Source organism: Athene cunicularia (assembly GCF_003259725.1).
Source record: "Athene cunicularia isolate RWA chromosome 4 unlocalized genomic scaffold, athCun1 chr4_part2, whole genome shotgun sequence".
Lineage (NCBI taxonomy): Eukaryota > Metazoa > Chordata > Aves > Strigiformes > Strigidae > Athene > Athene cunicularia.
In genome coordinates, this window is record NW_020799099.1 from 33,100,315 (window position 1) to 33,113,022 (window position 12,708).

A 12,708-nucleotide genomic window follows, 5' to 3' on the forward strand; every position below is an offset into this window, starting at 1 on the left:
TCTGGTGCCTGCCTACAAGTGCTGGGTTTTGATTTGTCTGATTCTTGACAAGTGACCAACTCTTCTGTCACGAGGTGCTGGGTGGGCAACTGGCATTTTTGGGGAGGGCATGACTCTTTACTTGCTCGTGTTGTTGGTGCAGAGGCAGCTGTGTGCTATTTGCATGGTGAATAGACTATCCCAGTGCACAGAACTGCGTGTGGTTGAACTTTATCATTGTTTAGAAGTTGATTCAGACCAATCAATGGGGTTGGCATTGGTGACCATCTCTCCTGTAAGCAGATAACTTGAATGCAGGCTCTTTTGGTCTGAGATGAATGACTGACACTGCAAAACTTACTGTATGTTTCAATCAAAATGTGTCTGTGGGATTGTACTTGAGGAATGATAGGAGATCATATCACTACCATCTTTCCATGGGCCAAAGTAGTAAACCTGGCCTCACAGTAGCCTAACCTCCAGTGGCTTTTTATTTTGAAATGTTACTCTAACACACATTTTTTAAGAAAACAATTCATTGTATCTGTGTATTCAGCTGTTGCACATTTCTGTACATGCAGACAACTCTCATTTAGTGACTCATCATTGTAATGTGTGTTTGATTAGGCTGTAACAGGCTTACCAAAACAGGATGTTTGAATTCATGGCATCCTCTGGATAGGAAGGTAAAACTGATCATTTTCCTAACCTTCTTCTGTTTTCCTTCTCTGTCCCCAATTCAGACAGCATCCAGTGGAATACTACATCGAAGAGGCCAAGAGGCTGAAGCACATAGCCGATGCAATGGTAAGCCTCGGCCCTGTGCTAGAAATGCTCACCAGCTCTTGCATTCAGAGCTGATACCTGCCTGCATGGGATAAGATTCACTGTCTAACATGACTTCCACACTTGGAGTATGTTCGAGTCACCTGTGGGGAGGCTGTCTTTATCTGCTAAGTGTTCAGACGTTTCCCTTGGTTATAAACACATCCAGAGAATGCTCCTGGAGAACAGGATTCAGGGCTGGTGCTGTCTGAGGTCAGCAGGCCTGTTGGCTTTGCAGAACTACCACAAGGTCCTTGGAGGAGAGGTGCAGCAGTTAGTTACAACACAGTTTACTCTGAAATGTCAGGATTCTCACAGTAATTGTGCTGCAGGTGAACCAGACTTGCAAGTCCCCGTTGCAGATGTCACTGGCTTACTCTGCTCTGGGCAGTTGTGTGTGTGAAGGAACATCTGTTGTTGCTGGTGATGGTTCACTCAGATAATGTACATTTGCCACTTGTCATTTACTTGTGAAATGAAGTGAGGGAATACTGCGGTGGGCAAGCCCCATCTGCCTCTCCTGAGGCAGGCCTCCAAGACCAGATGATAATGTCCAAAACATGTGAAGGTAATAAATTACGCAAGGAGAACATTGAGGGAGAGATACAAATAGCCAGAGCACACAAAACTGATGCCTGGGACCACATTAGGGGTTCTGCCTAGAACCCTTTAACTATCACCCAGAGGCCTGACTTGCCTTTTTTCTTTCTTCAAATCCTGCCTAACAAGGGAAAAAAAGAATTCAAGTACACTTGAGAGAAGTGGCTTTTGTCTTAGTCTAAACAGGAGAATTTTCTTCCCAACAGACCGACAGGACTGAAAGGGCCTTCCAGTACCTAGATGCTGCCCTTTCCTTCATTGAATATGGGATTGCCTTGGAATCGGACCCAACAGAACCCAAATCGGCTTCCAGCGTGTTCAGAGGCACCATAGATCTCCTCAAGTAAGTGGTTTTCACAGCGTGATGGTCAGGCAGCGTGTTTGGAGCAGAAGGGGGAGTTGTGTTGTTGTTTGCAACTGGCAGCTCTGGATTCCCCCCACGGAGCAGAGCCCGGGCTGCTGCACAAGCACGAGACAGCCCATGGCGAGGCACCAGAGACAAATCCTTTGGCATGTTTCGGCACTGCTGATCAGAAGGAGGCACCGTGTCCTACTCGGCCCCTGAGCCACGCAGCTGAGGTGCACCAGAGGACACTGGTTATAACAGTCAGAGGCGTGAGGGAGTTTTTAGTTCATCCAGATCTGGTGTTGCTTTTGCATGTGAGCTCAGTGGTATTTCAGTTAAGAAGAGCAAGGTAACTATACTGTGAGCTGAAGAAGAGTGTTTGCTTTCTGGTCTGGATGGACTGTATTTCCAAGATATCGTTGTTTCCTTTTTTTCAAAAAGGAGATTGGCTTGCTTGTTTTTTGCCAGAAGAAACATTTCCACTAAGATGTCTGTCTTGTCCAGAAACACTTGAATTAATATTTCACCTTCAGTAGCGGGGGCACTTCTTCTGGGTCCCAGGCCTAGGGGTGGCCCATGCAGGGCTTCTACTTGTTGCCTGTTAATCAGTGTAAGAGCAGAGTGGGTCACATAAGGGGCCACATCTGTTCCTGCTGCCTGGGAAACAAGGCATTTGGAGACACAGTCCCCTGCTCAGCACTGTACAAACCACTTGCTGCCAGCACTAAGAACTCAGGGCAGGTTTCCTGACTTCTGGACTGATGTTTGAGATAATGGCATGAGCTGATTTTTTTTCATGAACAGTGGGACTTCAGAGCACTGATGGCTGACAAGATTCTGTTCATTTTGTTTCCTTAGATTCATCATGACACTGAAATCCTTTACAGATGCCTCAGCATCTTCACAGGACAAGATCTTTGCTGTGTTATGGTGGGTAACTGTTTTTCTCTGCTTTTAGACTTGATAGACCCATTACTTTCAGGGGTGAATGAATGAGTTAAATGGGAATTGGAGTTCTGCAAGGGAAAAAACCCCACAATATAAAAATCCAGAATGAACTGGAACATCTCTAAAGTGAGTTGGGATATCACAGGGGACCACATGTGGAAGGCACAGGCTCTAAAATTTGATCTGCTGGTAACTTGAGAGCACATAAGGGCTTTCTCCAAAGGTGAAAGAATGCAATTTGGCTGCCCGTATTTGAGCCACATAACTGAGGCTGAAGCTGAACATCACGAAGCCTTTTCTGGACGGAGGCTTACTCAGCCCGTGACACTCATGGGAGGTTGGGCACCTGTTTATATAGAAGACCAGGCATGGCCCTTCCTCAGTTGCTTTTTTTTTCCCTTGGGATGCTTTTAAAGATTCTTTTTTAAAGCTGAGCAGGAGGAGGAGACATTCAGAGCTGTCTTGGAGCTGCAGTACCGCTGATGCGTGCCCGCCTCTGTCCCACAAGGCTGGTGACTGCTGAGCAGGCAGCAGCCAGCGTCAGCACTGATGCTTGGGTGTGTTTCTGTTCACAGCATGCGCTGCCAGTCCCTTCTGCACATGGCAATGTTCCGTTACAAAAAAGATGCTGCCATGAAGTATTCCAGGATCCTGAATGACCACTTCAAGGTAGGGCACGCGTGTTACTGAGCTGCCGTCTGGGCTGCTGCGGGACTTACTGAATGTTGCCTGAATAGCACAAACCTAACGAGTTCTGTTCCTTGCTGCAGAGTTCTTCCAGATCTACACAAGCACCTTCTCTGTGTGTTGCAAGGTAAGATTTCAAAACACATATGTTGTCCTGTTTCTACAAGGGTGTGAGTGAAAACAGGAGCTGGAGTGTTTGAGTTGGTGCCTGCATTTGAGAGTGCCTCACCACTTGCTCCTTCTTGCCCCCTGAAATCATACTGTTAGGGGCAGGAGTATTTCTGCTCTCTCCTTCCTGTCTTTTCTCCTCAGAAAGGTGTGGGGTTTTTTTTGTTAAGAGGTACAGATTTATGCCTTCACCCTGTGGTAGCAGAACTTTCATAGTGTTCTCTTTGGCTCAGTCACCAATTAAGAAACTAATTTTATAATTTCTGAGTTGTTGAGCATTTTGTCCTTTCTGTGTACCTGCAGCAGCAAAAGTCGAAGTCAAGCTGTTATGTAATGGTGTTTGCCCGGGTCCCCAGCAGACTGGGCCCGTGTTTGAATGACAGTGATTAAGAAAGAGGCTTTTTTTGTGTGTGGTGGCAATTGCATTTGGCAGAGAGCTACCTGCTCCACTCCTGTCCCTTTTAAACTCTGTGCTTGAGAGAGGCTTGGTTGGTCTTTAACAGTGATGCTGCAATTCCAGATTTTTGTGTCACCTTGCACAGTACAGTTCATTGGGAAGTCAGTGGTCTCCCCAGAGCAGTGGTGGAAGCCCTGTCCTACCAGTGACTAAAACTGGGTTGGGTGAAGGAGTGCTGTGATGAAGCCAGGCTGTGTCAGGCAGTTGGCTGCATTCACCTGCCCTAGGGCTATGAAGAAGTGTGTGTGGCTGACCTGGCTGCTGTGACCAGCTGTCAGAAAGCTCCAGCCTCCATCGGTGGGGAGCTGCAGCGTGCCTGAAATGGAATTTGTTTGGAAAAAGCGTTCAGATAATCTGGTGAAGGCTTCTACAAGTTGGTGTAGGTGTTGGGAAGTGGATGGGTGGCCCTTTCTGATGTCTGGACCCGCATTTTTTATTTTTTTTTTTCAAGAGGAAGTCCTTTGAGTCACAAATTGCTTCAAAAACCTTGGCCTTGCACTGGAAGGACAATTATTTGTTATGTAGCTGAACACATCTCAATTTTCAAAACTCCGCCCCATGCTGCAGGCCTGGATGGTACCAAATAGCTCCTGGCATAAAATAGTCAGATGTGTCTCACTCTGAAGTTAAATGCTCATGATGGTGTTTCTTTCTCCTGCAGAAGCACAGGCATGACTACTTATGCTGGCAGTGGCTACAGTGGGAACAGCACTGGCTCTTCAGTCACTGTTCCCTACAACATCCCAGACATCACCTCTGCCTACATCAACATCAGTTCCTATATCCTCTATGCATATGATATTTGGGAAAAGGCCGATGCACTGGCCGGGAAGAACATGGGTAAGTGTTTTCTGCCCTCTGTCTTTTTGGTCACATGTGTGGTGGTTATGTGTATGCCCTTGCTTCAATCCTAACGCTCAGTGTAGCAAATGCTGTACCAAAAGATCAAATCATTACCTATGTTGAAGCAGACAGCTGTGGCACATTGTCAGGTTATTGGCAGAGATACCTGGTGGTGATAAATTGAGGAGAGTTCCAATTCAAGGGTTGTCTTGGCACCCTCAGAGGTCTTAAGCGCTAAGGGGTGAGGGTATCAAGTTCAGGGAACCAGCCAACTTGCTTCATGCTAACATGAGAAGCATAAGCGGGTTTTTGCAGTTTGTTTTTCCCTTGGGGGCACTTAGCTTTTCTGAGTTGGTTCCCCTCCTTTAAAAACAGGTTTTTGGCCTGTAGGCTTGTGTTTTAGTTGGTTTGTCAAGCTTGCAGGTATCTTGGCCTTGAAAATGTTGATGCTGGCTTCTCTCCGTAACAGAGAAGCTGAGCAGCTCTTGCACTGGAGTTCTGGCTGGGCACGTGACCAGTATGTGCCGGTAGCTTTCCTGAAATTGATGCTACTCTTTGGATTTTACACTTTTGTTGTTATAAGTGTTCTCCTATGGTACAAGCAGTGGTGAATAAGCAAAAGCCCTAGAGTGGTTTAAAACCCAAAGTTTTCTGAGCTGCTGTGGGTGACAGGCTATACTGCCACCATCTGTTGACAGACTGGCACAAGAAATAAGCACAGTGAGGCTGGCTGAACTGTGTGAGGGCTGCAGAAAGCCTCACACTGAGGCAGTTGCTGAAATTCAAAAGGCTTTGCAAGTCCCCTTTGAAGAGAGTGACTTCGGTTGCTGGGTATCCCCTGAGCAAATCTGTGCTCGCAGCAGCAATGCATGTGTAGTATTTTGGGTTATATCATCCACAGGCTGTCACTAAGAAGGACAAAACCTGTTCTCTGCTGCTTTAGTGGAGGGGAATGATGACTGAGGTAGTAAATACTCCCAGGGGAGTGGATCTGTGCAGGATAAGAGTAAACACTCCTGTGGGCTTGGCAGTTGCTGCTGCTGTTCAGGATGGTGGAGGAGTTTCCAAACTGGAGCTTGTTGATACTAAGTGTAAGGTGCAGATGTTCAGAGTACAGAGAGAGTACATCAAACTAAATGAAAAAGGCCCCATCCTCGATTCATTTATGCAATTCATAGGCAATAAGATGGGGAGGAAAGAGCAGTGGCCTCCAGATATCCCTTAAAGAGGGAAGGTGAGAAGTAGTGGAAAGCAGTTAGTTGTAACTGATGTTGGGGCCACCTGTGCAAAGCTGGAGCTGGTGGCAGGAGAGGAGGGCTCTCTTCAATCTGCCTGATGCCCAGCTGTGAGCAACCCCAATCAGAGCTGTACTGCCTGGCCAGCTGGACAGATTTTGAAACCTGTTCAGCTGAGAAATCCTGATGTCTCCAAGGTCTGAGGATGGGTGAAGCCAAGGGACCAGCCCGGTGACAGTGGTGTGTGCTGCCAGGCACCACTCAGAATGTGGCCGGTTTAAAACCTGGGGGCGTCACGCGGTAGGGACTGGGATGTGAACACCCAAACTCCTGCCCACCTACCATGGCCTCTCGGTGTCCTTTCAAAGCCAGAGCCCGGGGAGGCGGTTCAGTGTGAGTGCGTTTCCCTCCCACATGCCGGGCCCTCTGTGCTTGTGACGCTGCCTGGCCTGTCTATCGCTGAGCTCTCTGCGTTAAGGATGTGTTTAAGGGGACCTGCCGACTGACAGGGTGCTGCTGCTGCTCCTCGCTGCCCCCTTGCCTGTCAGATGGACCTGTGGTGTGAAACCAACCAAATGTTTTCTCTCTCCCTCCCCTTTTTCCAGAGTTTTTTGCTGAACTCAGCACAGCGACGTGTGCTCTGGCGCTGAACAGCAGCGTGACCGAAGCGGTACGCTACGCTAGGCAGGGTTTGCAGTGGCTGAGATGGGAAACAGCTGCACCTTAAGGTGGGTGAGTACCTGGAACTTCTTTGCACTTTTGAAGCCTCAGTGACAGTCTGACTTGTTGAATTAATGGATTCAAACCACCTGCATAGGAGCACAAATGGAGATGGCAGGAACCTGGTTACAGTGGAGGAACTTTGAAGACCAGCACTGCCTCCAGCACTGACACCAATACCTGCACCAACACCCGCAGTGACACTGATACTGACACTGCCCTCGGCACCAAAACCAGCGCTGACACCCGCAGCATAAAAAAGAGAATAAAACTTCTTTTTCTTTTTTTAAACTCTGTGGCAGCAGTTGGGTGCTTCACTCCTTCCAAGCTGTGCACAGGCCGGGGGGTTTGTCCTGTGTGCACAGGCTGGGGTGGGAGGGCAGGATTCTGGGGTGGCAGTGGAGGCACAGAGGGCCTTTGGTTTGTGGCAGGAGCCTCCGGGAGCAGAGGGATCAGCCTCGCCTCTGCTCCCTTAGAAGGCACCAGAGATCAGCACAGCAGCAGCGTGCTCGTGGCATTCAGTGGCTCTGACCTGGCACTGACACCGCCCCCAGCACTGACACCCTGAGAACATTCCTGGTGTCCCCAAGAGCTGCAGAGCTGGTTTGCCCAGACCTGGCATCAGTCTTGACTGAGGGAGGGCGAGGGCGCAGGTGATTCTGAAGGTCCCTCGCATTAATACAGACGAATTCAAGGCCTCATTTAGCTGCTCCAAAAACCTGCGGAAGGTGCAGCCCCGTCAGCAGAGGCTTCCTTCAGCGGCCCTGTGGCTCATCTGCACCAGTCATGCAGATGGAACAGGGAGCTGAGAGCACTGACGGGGCAGAGGCAAAGGCACCTTCTGCTCTGCCTCCATCCGAGCCTTTCTTCTGCCTTTGCAGACCCCTCCCGGGACAAAAGACTGCCCCTGACCTGCTCCCCATGGGGGGTGGGAGGAGCTGAGGGTGCTGGGTGGCCTGGAGTGGTCTGGGGGGCAGTAAGGAGAGTTTCACTTCCCAAACCCACCATTTTCAGGCAAAGAAAAGGGAGATCAACCCCTACGAAGCTAAAAAAGCCACTCAGCCCGTCCTGCTTGTGCACTCCTCTGAGCACAGAAGCAGCTGCCTGCTGATGGTTTGGATTTAAATAAGGAATGATTTAGAGTAACTATACAACCAGTTATGCTGCCACAATGTTCTTTTGAAAGTCTCAAGCTAAGGCCATGTAGACTAGTGATAACCATCAACTAGATTTCTACACAAAGAATAAGACTTGTGATGAGGTACCATTGTTAGACTGTTCAGTCAGGATGATTTATTGCCCTGTAGACCAGGTGTTCTAGAAGTTACGTTGTGAAAGGGCCTTGAATCATGTTAAAATTGCCATGTGAGCCAAAAATCCTTGGGTCAAGGGCACTGGAAGGTCTGTCTTTTAGGTCAGTAGTCCGTGGTGGTCACACAAGCAGCCCCCCAGCTCGTTTCAGGACTCAAGTGTGTGTGACTGGGAAGAGGTGGGAATATGAAGATGATTTATGGGAATAAGCATGTATATGTATGAGAACTTGATGAATATGTCTTACTGCATCCAATATAATCAGCATGATTCATGAGTCAGGTGTGTGTTGTTGGCGAGAACTCCCCTATGCACCAGGCTGTTAATAAAGAGAGTATCTGCTTATCTACATCAAACTGGTGTTGGTAAGTTCTTTTATCCCATTTTGGTGACCAGATGACCTTTAAAACAGTTTGGGTTGGAAGGGATCTTTATGATTCTATGACCTGAAGCAACATGGTCTCAAGATGACTGACCTGGCCTTTGCCCTCTGCATCTTCTTGCCCTGGTTTTCTCCAGAGAGGAGGCTCCTGCCTGTGCTTGTGTGCCCTCCCTCATGTCTCCTCCAACATTTGCTCCCATTCTCCAGCCAGAACCAAAATGGGCAGAAACTGGACACTTCCAACCCATCAAACCCAACTGTGTCATGAAACAACAAAGGAGATTTGTATTCAAATGCAATCTCCTTTTGCTCTTTGGGCTGTGGGTGAGCATGGGAAAGCTGACCTTCCTAGAAGGTTTCTCAGCTCAAATTCAGATGAAAGGATGACCAGAACTGCCATCTCTACCAGAGCAGGAAATGTGTGCGTATCCAAGCCCTTCATGTCGCTAGGCAGGCATGGGATTGCATGTGGTTTCAGAAGGAAATTTCCATGCAGTCCTCCTGTCTTTATGAGGGGGTGGATATGTGCTCCTCTGTTGTTTTTTCAGCCGGTGTGGGACTGTGTGTGGGGGCTGTAACCCATTACGTCAGGGTGCAGACACATGGACGCGTTTTCCATGCTGGGTTATTTGACTCTGCCGAGAGAGCAAGGGAGCGGGTAAGGCTGGTGCTGCACGCTGGAGGAGAGGTTGGTCTGCAGATGACTGTTTTGGAGCTTGTGAGTAGCAGGAGGACAAACAGGCCCATGCATGATTTCATACTGCATGGGGGACAGGTTTGTCAGGTGCTTTCTGTGTTTCGACCGGCCTTTTAAGAAGCTGTGGTTTGCCTTCTGGGCACCATGATGCAGGTGGTGTTTCTGGGCAGTGTATTCAGCTTTTTGGAGATGGCCCCAGAGGGCATGTGAAACAAGGGCTTCTCTGCAGGAGTATGGATATTGGACAGCATGCTGATGTCCTGCTCAGCAGATAACTGGAGGGGGTGTTGGGGGTGGCTGTGTCTCAGGAAGGGGCTGAGTATGGGGTGCCAGGTGGTGAGCAATTGCATCACTCACTTTATATATTCATTCTATTTGTGTCACTGTTGCTCGATGGAACCGTCCTATCTCAACTCATGAGGTTTTACTACTTTTTCTTCCAATTCTCCCCCCCATCCCAGGAGGGAAGGGATGAATCAGCGAGCAGCCACGTGGTGCTTTGTTGCTGACTGGGCCTAAACCACCACCAACTGTCTTTATTCTTTCAAAAGGCAGATTTGCATTCCTCTTCATGCTACTGTGAAATCACAGATGGCCCTAACGTTTTGTAAGTGGTGTTCCATTCCTTCATTTCATCTTTTCTTTTTCTCACACCTTTTATCTCATTGAACAGAGATGATCTACAAGTCAGTCTTTAGACTGAATTCTTAGCCCTGCCAAAGGAATTAGGAAGAAGATTAATTTCTACATCTATTGTTTATGACCAATAAAGGAAATCCACTTGCTGAATTATCCTGATGAGATTAGTACAATGCTTCACGCATGTACATTACCTGTTTTAGTAAATATGCTAAGTTTGATTTCAAAGAGCTTCACCTTTCTGTTGTGTGACCTACGTTTCAAGAGGCACATACACAAAACATAGTATCTTCAACTTTTGCTAGCTGCTTGCTGTTGCATTAATTGAATACACTGTGTAAATCTTCGTCCCTCAAACAGGGTTTGTTACCCGGTGTGCAAAAGCCAATCTTACACACAGAGCCCGGATACCAGTTTATTCCATATTTGTGCAAAGGTGGGTGTTAGGTGGTAATTCCACAAAGCCAGCACACCACACAAGAGAACTTCAGTTTAACTACACGAATACACGTTTACTGTAATGACCATTGGTTAGTTTCTTAACACTTTGTCCCTCACTGGTTAGTTACATTTAAATTAGCCGGGGGGGGGCGCAAGTCTTTTGGGTCTTGAATTGAGCCAGTGGTCGCAGTCTTCCCCCGTTTCCTTTGCTTTTCCCCCAGTTACCACGGAATTTTGCTGACTTCATGCTTCTCAGACAATCATCCAGCCTTTGGCCCCTGCTGGAGCAGGATGTTCTTCTTTTACAAACTTTTAGCTCCTCTTTGAGGGTACGGTCGTTAGCGAGGCCTGCGTGGTTTGTACCAAGTATCAGGCTTACACAATAGAGCCAGTGATCAGTGGTCCTTGTACTTGATGAGAAACATTTATACAGGCTCCAGTACCAGTACTTTGACGTTGTACCTGAAAGGAAACAAGTCTTGGAAAAAAAATAATTATGGAAAATGTAATTACTTGCTAAGAGCTCTCAGTCTTACTATGGTGGAGATTAATATAGAGTCTCCCATCTTTCAGGATGATGGCACGTGCTGTTGTCTTGCAGAATTTCTCTTTCTAAGTTTTGAAATAGAGAAGGGTTGACAAACAAATATCTCTCTAAATTATCTCCATCTTCCTAAATCACTTTTTGAGTGTGATGTCCTTGTTCAGCAGCTATTCTGGAAGAGCCAGTAAACAAGCAGTTCTGAATGAGATTGTCGTGATTACACACATAACCTGTAAATATGACCTTGTCAACCCTATTTTGTTCCAAAGATTATACTTAAAGTCAATTAAACAGTTCAACTAAAATAATAGTGTATTTTATTTAAAACCCCGATTTTAAAAATGTGTTTACTTTTTATAAACACTGAATGACACATTCCTTCTAGAAATACATCACTGAAAATCAGCTAGACAGAACCCAGTGTTTCTGGAATGTCCGTACACTCAAATTGATGGTCAGTCTGCAAAGAAAAAAAATTCTTGAGGATTGTCCTTTGTTTGTTCCTCTGGGATATTTTTGGATCATTCTAGAGGCGTTCCATGAGATATCTGTACTGGAAATAGTACTGTTGTGCCAAGGAAATATAAGGTGATTGCCTAATTACTCAATGTGATCCAAAATCCTGTGTTCACAAAATTTCCTTGTTTCTCACTGCTTCCAAACCCCAGCTTCAGTGACAGAGAAATAAAACCCACCTCTCAAGTTTGAATTTCTACTTCATGACTGCTGCAGTACACAAATGATCTTTATTTATATGAAGAAGTGTTTGGGACCAAGTTTAAGATCATTGTATCACCCCTTTCCTTTTAAGCTAGGGAAAGGACGTCGAACAGACTCCTCTAAACTTAGAATTGCCATTAAAAGGGAACTTAAAATTCACCACAGAATTAAGAGCTGAGTTGCATCTCCTCAGCTGTACCTCCGCAAAGGAGAGAGCATTTTCTCTAGGCAGTAAGCCCTTTTGATCCTGAAGCGTCTGGTTCATAGTACAGTCCGAGGCAAGAAAGTTATTCTGTGAAGGTCTGCACCAGACAAAGGCCACAAGAAGGTCACGCAATAAGTGTCTTGGTGAGAGCGATACCAAGCAGTGACTTGCTTAGGTCCTGCAGCACGCAGGTCCCCGTTCACTGTGCAAGATGTGCTCCAGCTCCAGGGATTCCTGCAGCTGACAAACCCAGGCAGGAGGAGCCACAGGAGTACGTTTCCATTTCATTTTCCAGATGGTCTGTCTCATGACCACCTCACTTCTGATTGGCCACAAAGCATTCAGTCTGCTGACATGATTCACACAGGGAACGACACCACACCCAGCCCTCTGGAGAAAGGCAGCTTGTCAGAGCTGGGAGGAGTCAGCAAGGGCACTGCCTCTCCTCCCACTCTGCCCAGTCCTTGTGAGAGAAGTGCTGTTCAAGCAGGCTGCCCTGCTCTACAGCACAGGTTTAGAAAGGGATGTCCCTGACGTTCCCATGCCTGCCAGGCTTCCTGGGGGCTCATTTTCCTGTAAGCTCCCGTTTTACTGCAGCCTCTTCTCCTGGGACAGGCTGTGGTATCACAGGCTGTGTCATCCCTCCGAGTTAGATACATCTCGGGTTAGTATTTAGCCAAGTGTGTATGTGGGAGTGGGTGGGACTGTGGCCAAGCCACACTTCCTAACAGCAGAGTTCAGTGCAAAGCGCAGTTTGTGCTCATTAGCATCAACGTACCAGCATCCAGGTGCTACACGGCTCTTGAGCAGCCGTTGTTGACAATGCATGACTAATACTGTAGACACCAGAGAATTTATTTACAGGTGAAACAGTTCTTGAAAATGTGTGGTGTTTGGGACACTGTAAAAGAGTGTCTGCATGATAAGCTCCTTACCCAGTCGTCGCTGCAAACCGCGAGTC

The 12,708-nt window shown here is 47.3% G+C and overlaps 1 protein-coding gene across 1 annotated transcript in view; it reads left to right on the forward strand.

Annotated features, from left to right (window-relative positions):
- LOC113479585 (AF4/FMR2 family member 1-like) overlaps positions 1–7,029 on the forward strand; it is a 320,468-nt gene extending 313,439 nt beyond the window's left edge. The window contains exons 2-8 of the mRNA XM_026847753.1: positions 723–786; positions 1,611–1,747; positions 2,609–2,680; positions 3,274–3,367; positions 3,469–3,512; positions 4,672–4,850; positions 6,694–7,029. Coding sequence (XP_026703554.1) covers positions 784–786; positions 1,611–1,747; positions 2,609–2,680; positions 3,274–3,367; positions 3,469–3,512; positions 4,672–4,850; positions 6,694–6,815 — 651 coding nt within the window. The 5' untranslated portion in view covers positions 723–783 and the 3' untranslated portion in view covers positions 6,816–7,029. The remainder of the gene's footprint in view (positions 1–722; positions 787–1,610; positions 1,748–2,608; positions 2,681–3,273; positions 3,368–3,468; positions 3,513–4,671; positions 4,851–6,693) is intronic.
- The last annotated feature ends 5,679 nt before the right edge of the window (positions 7,030–12,708 follow it).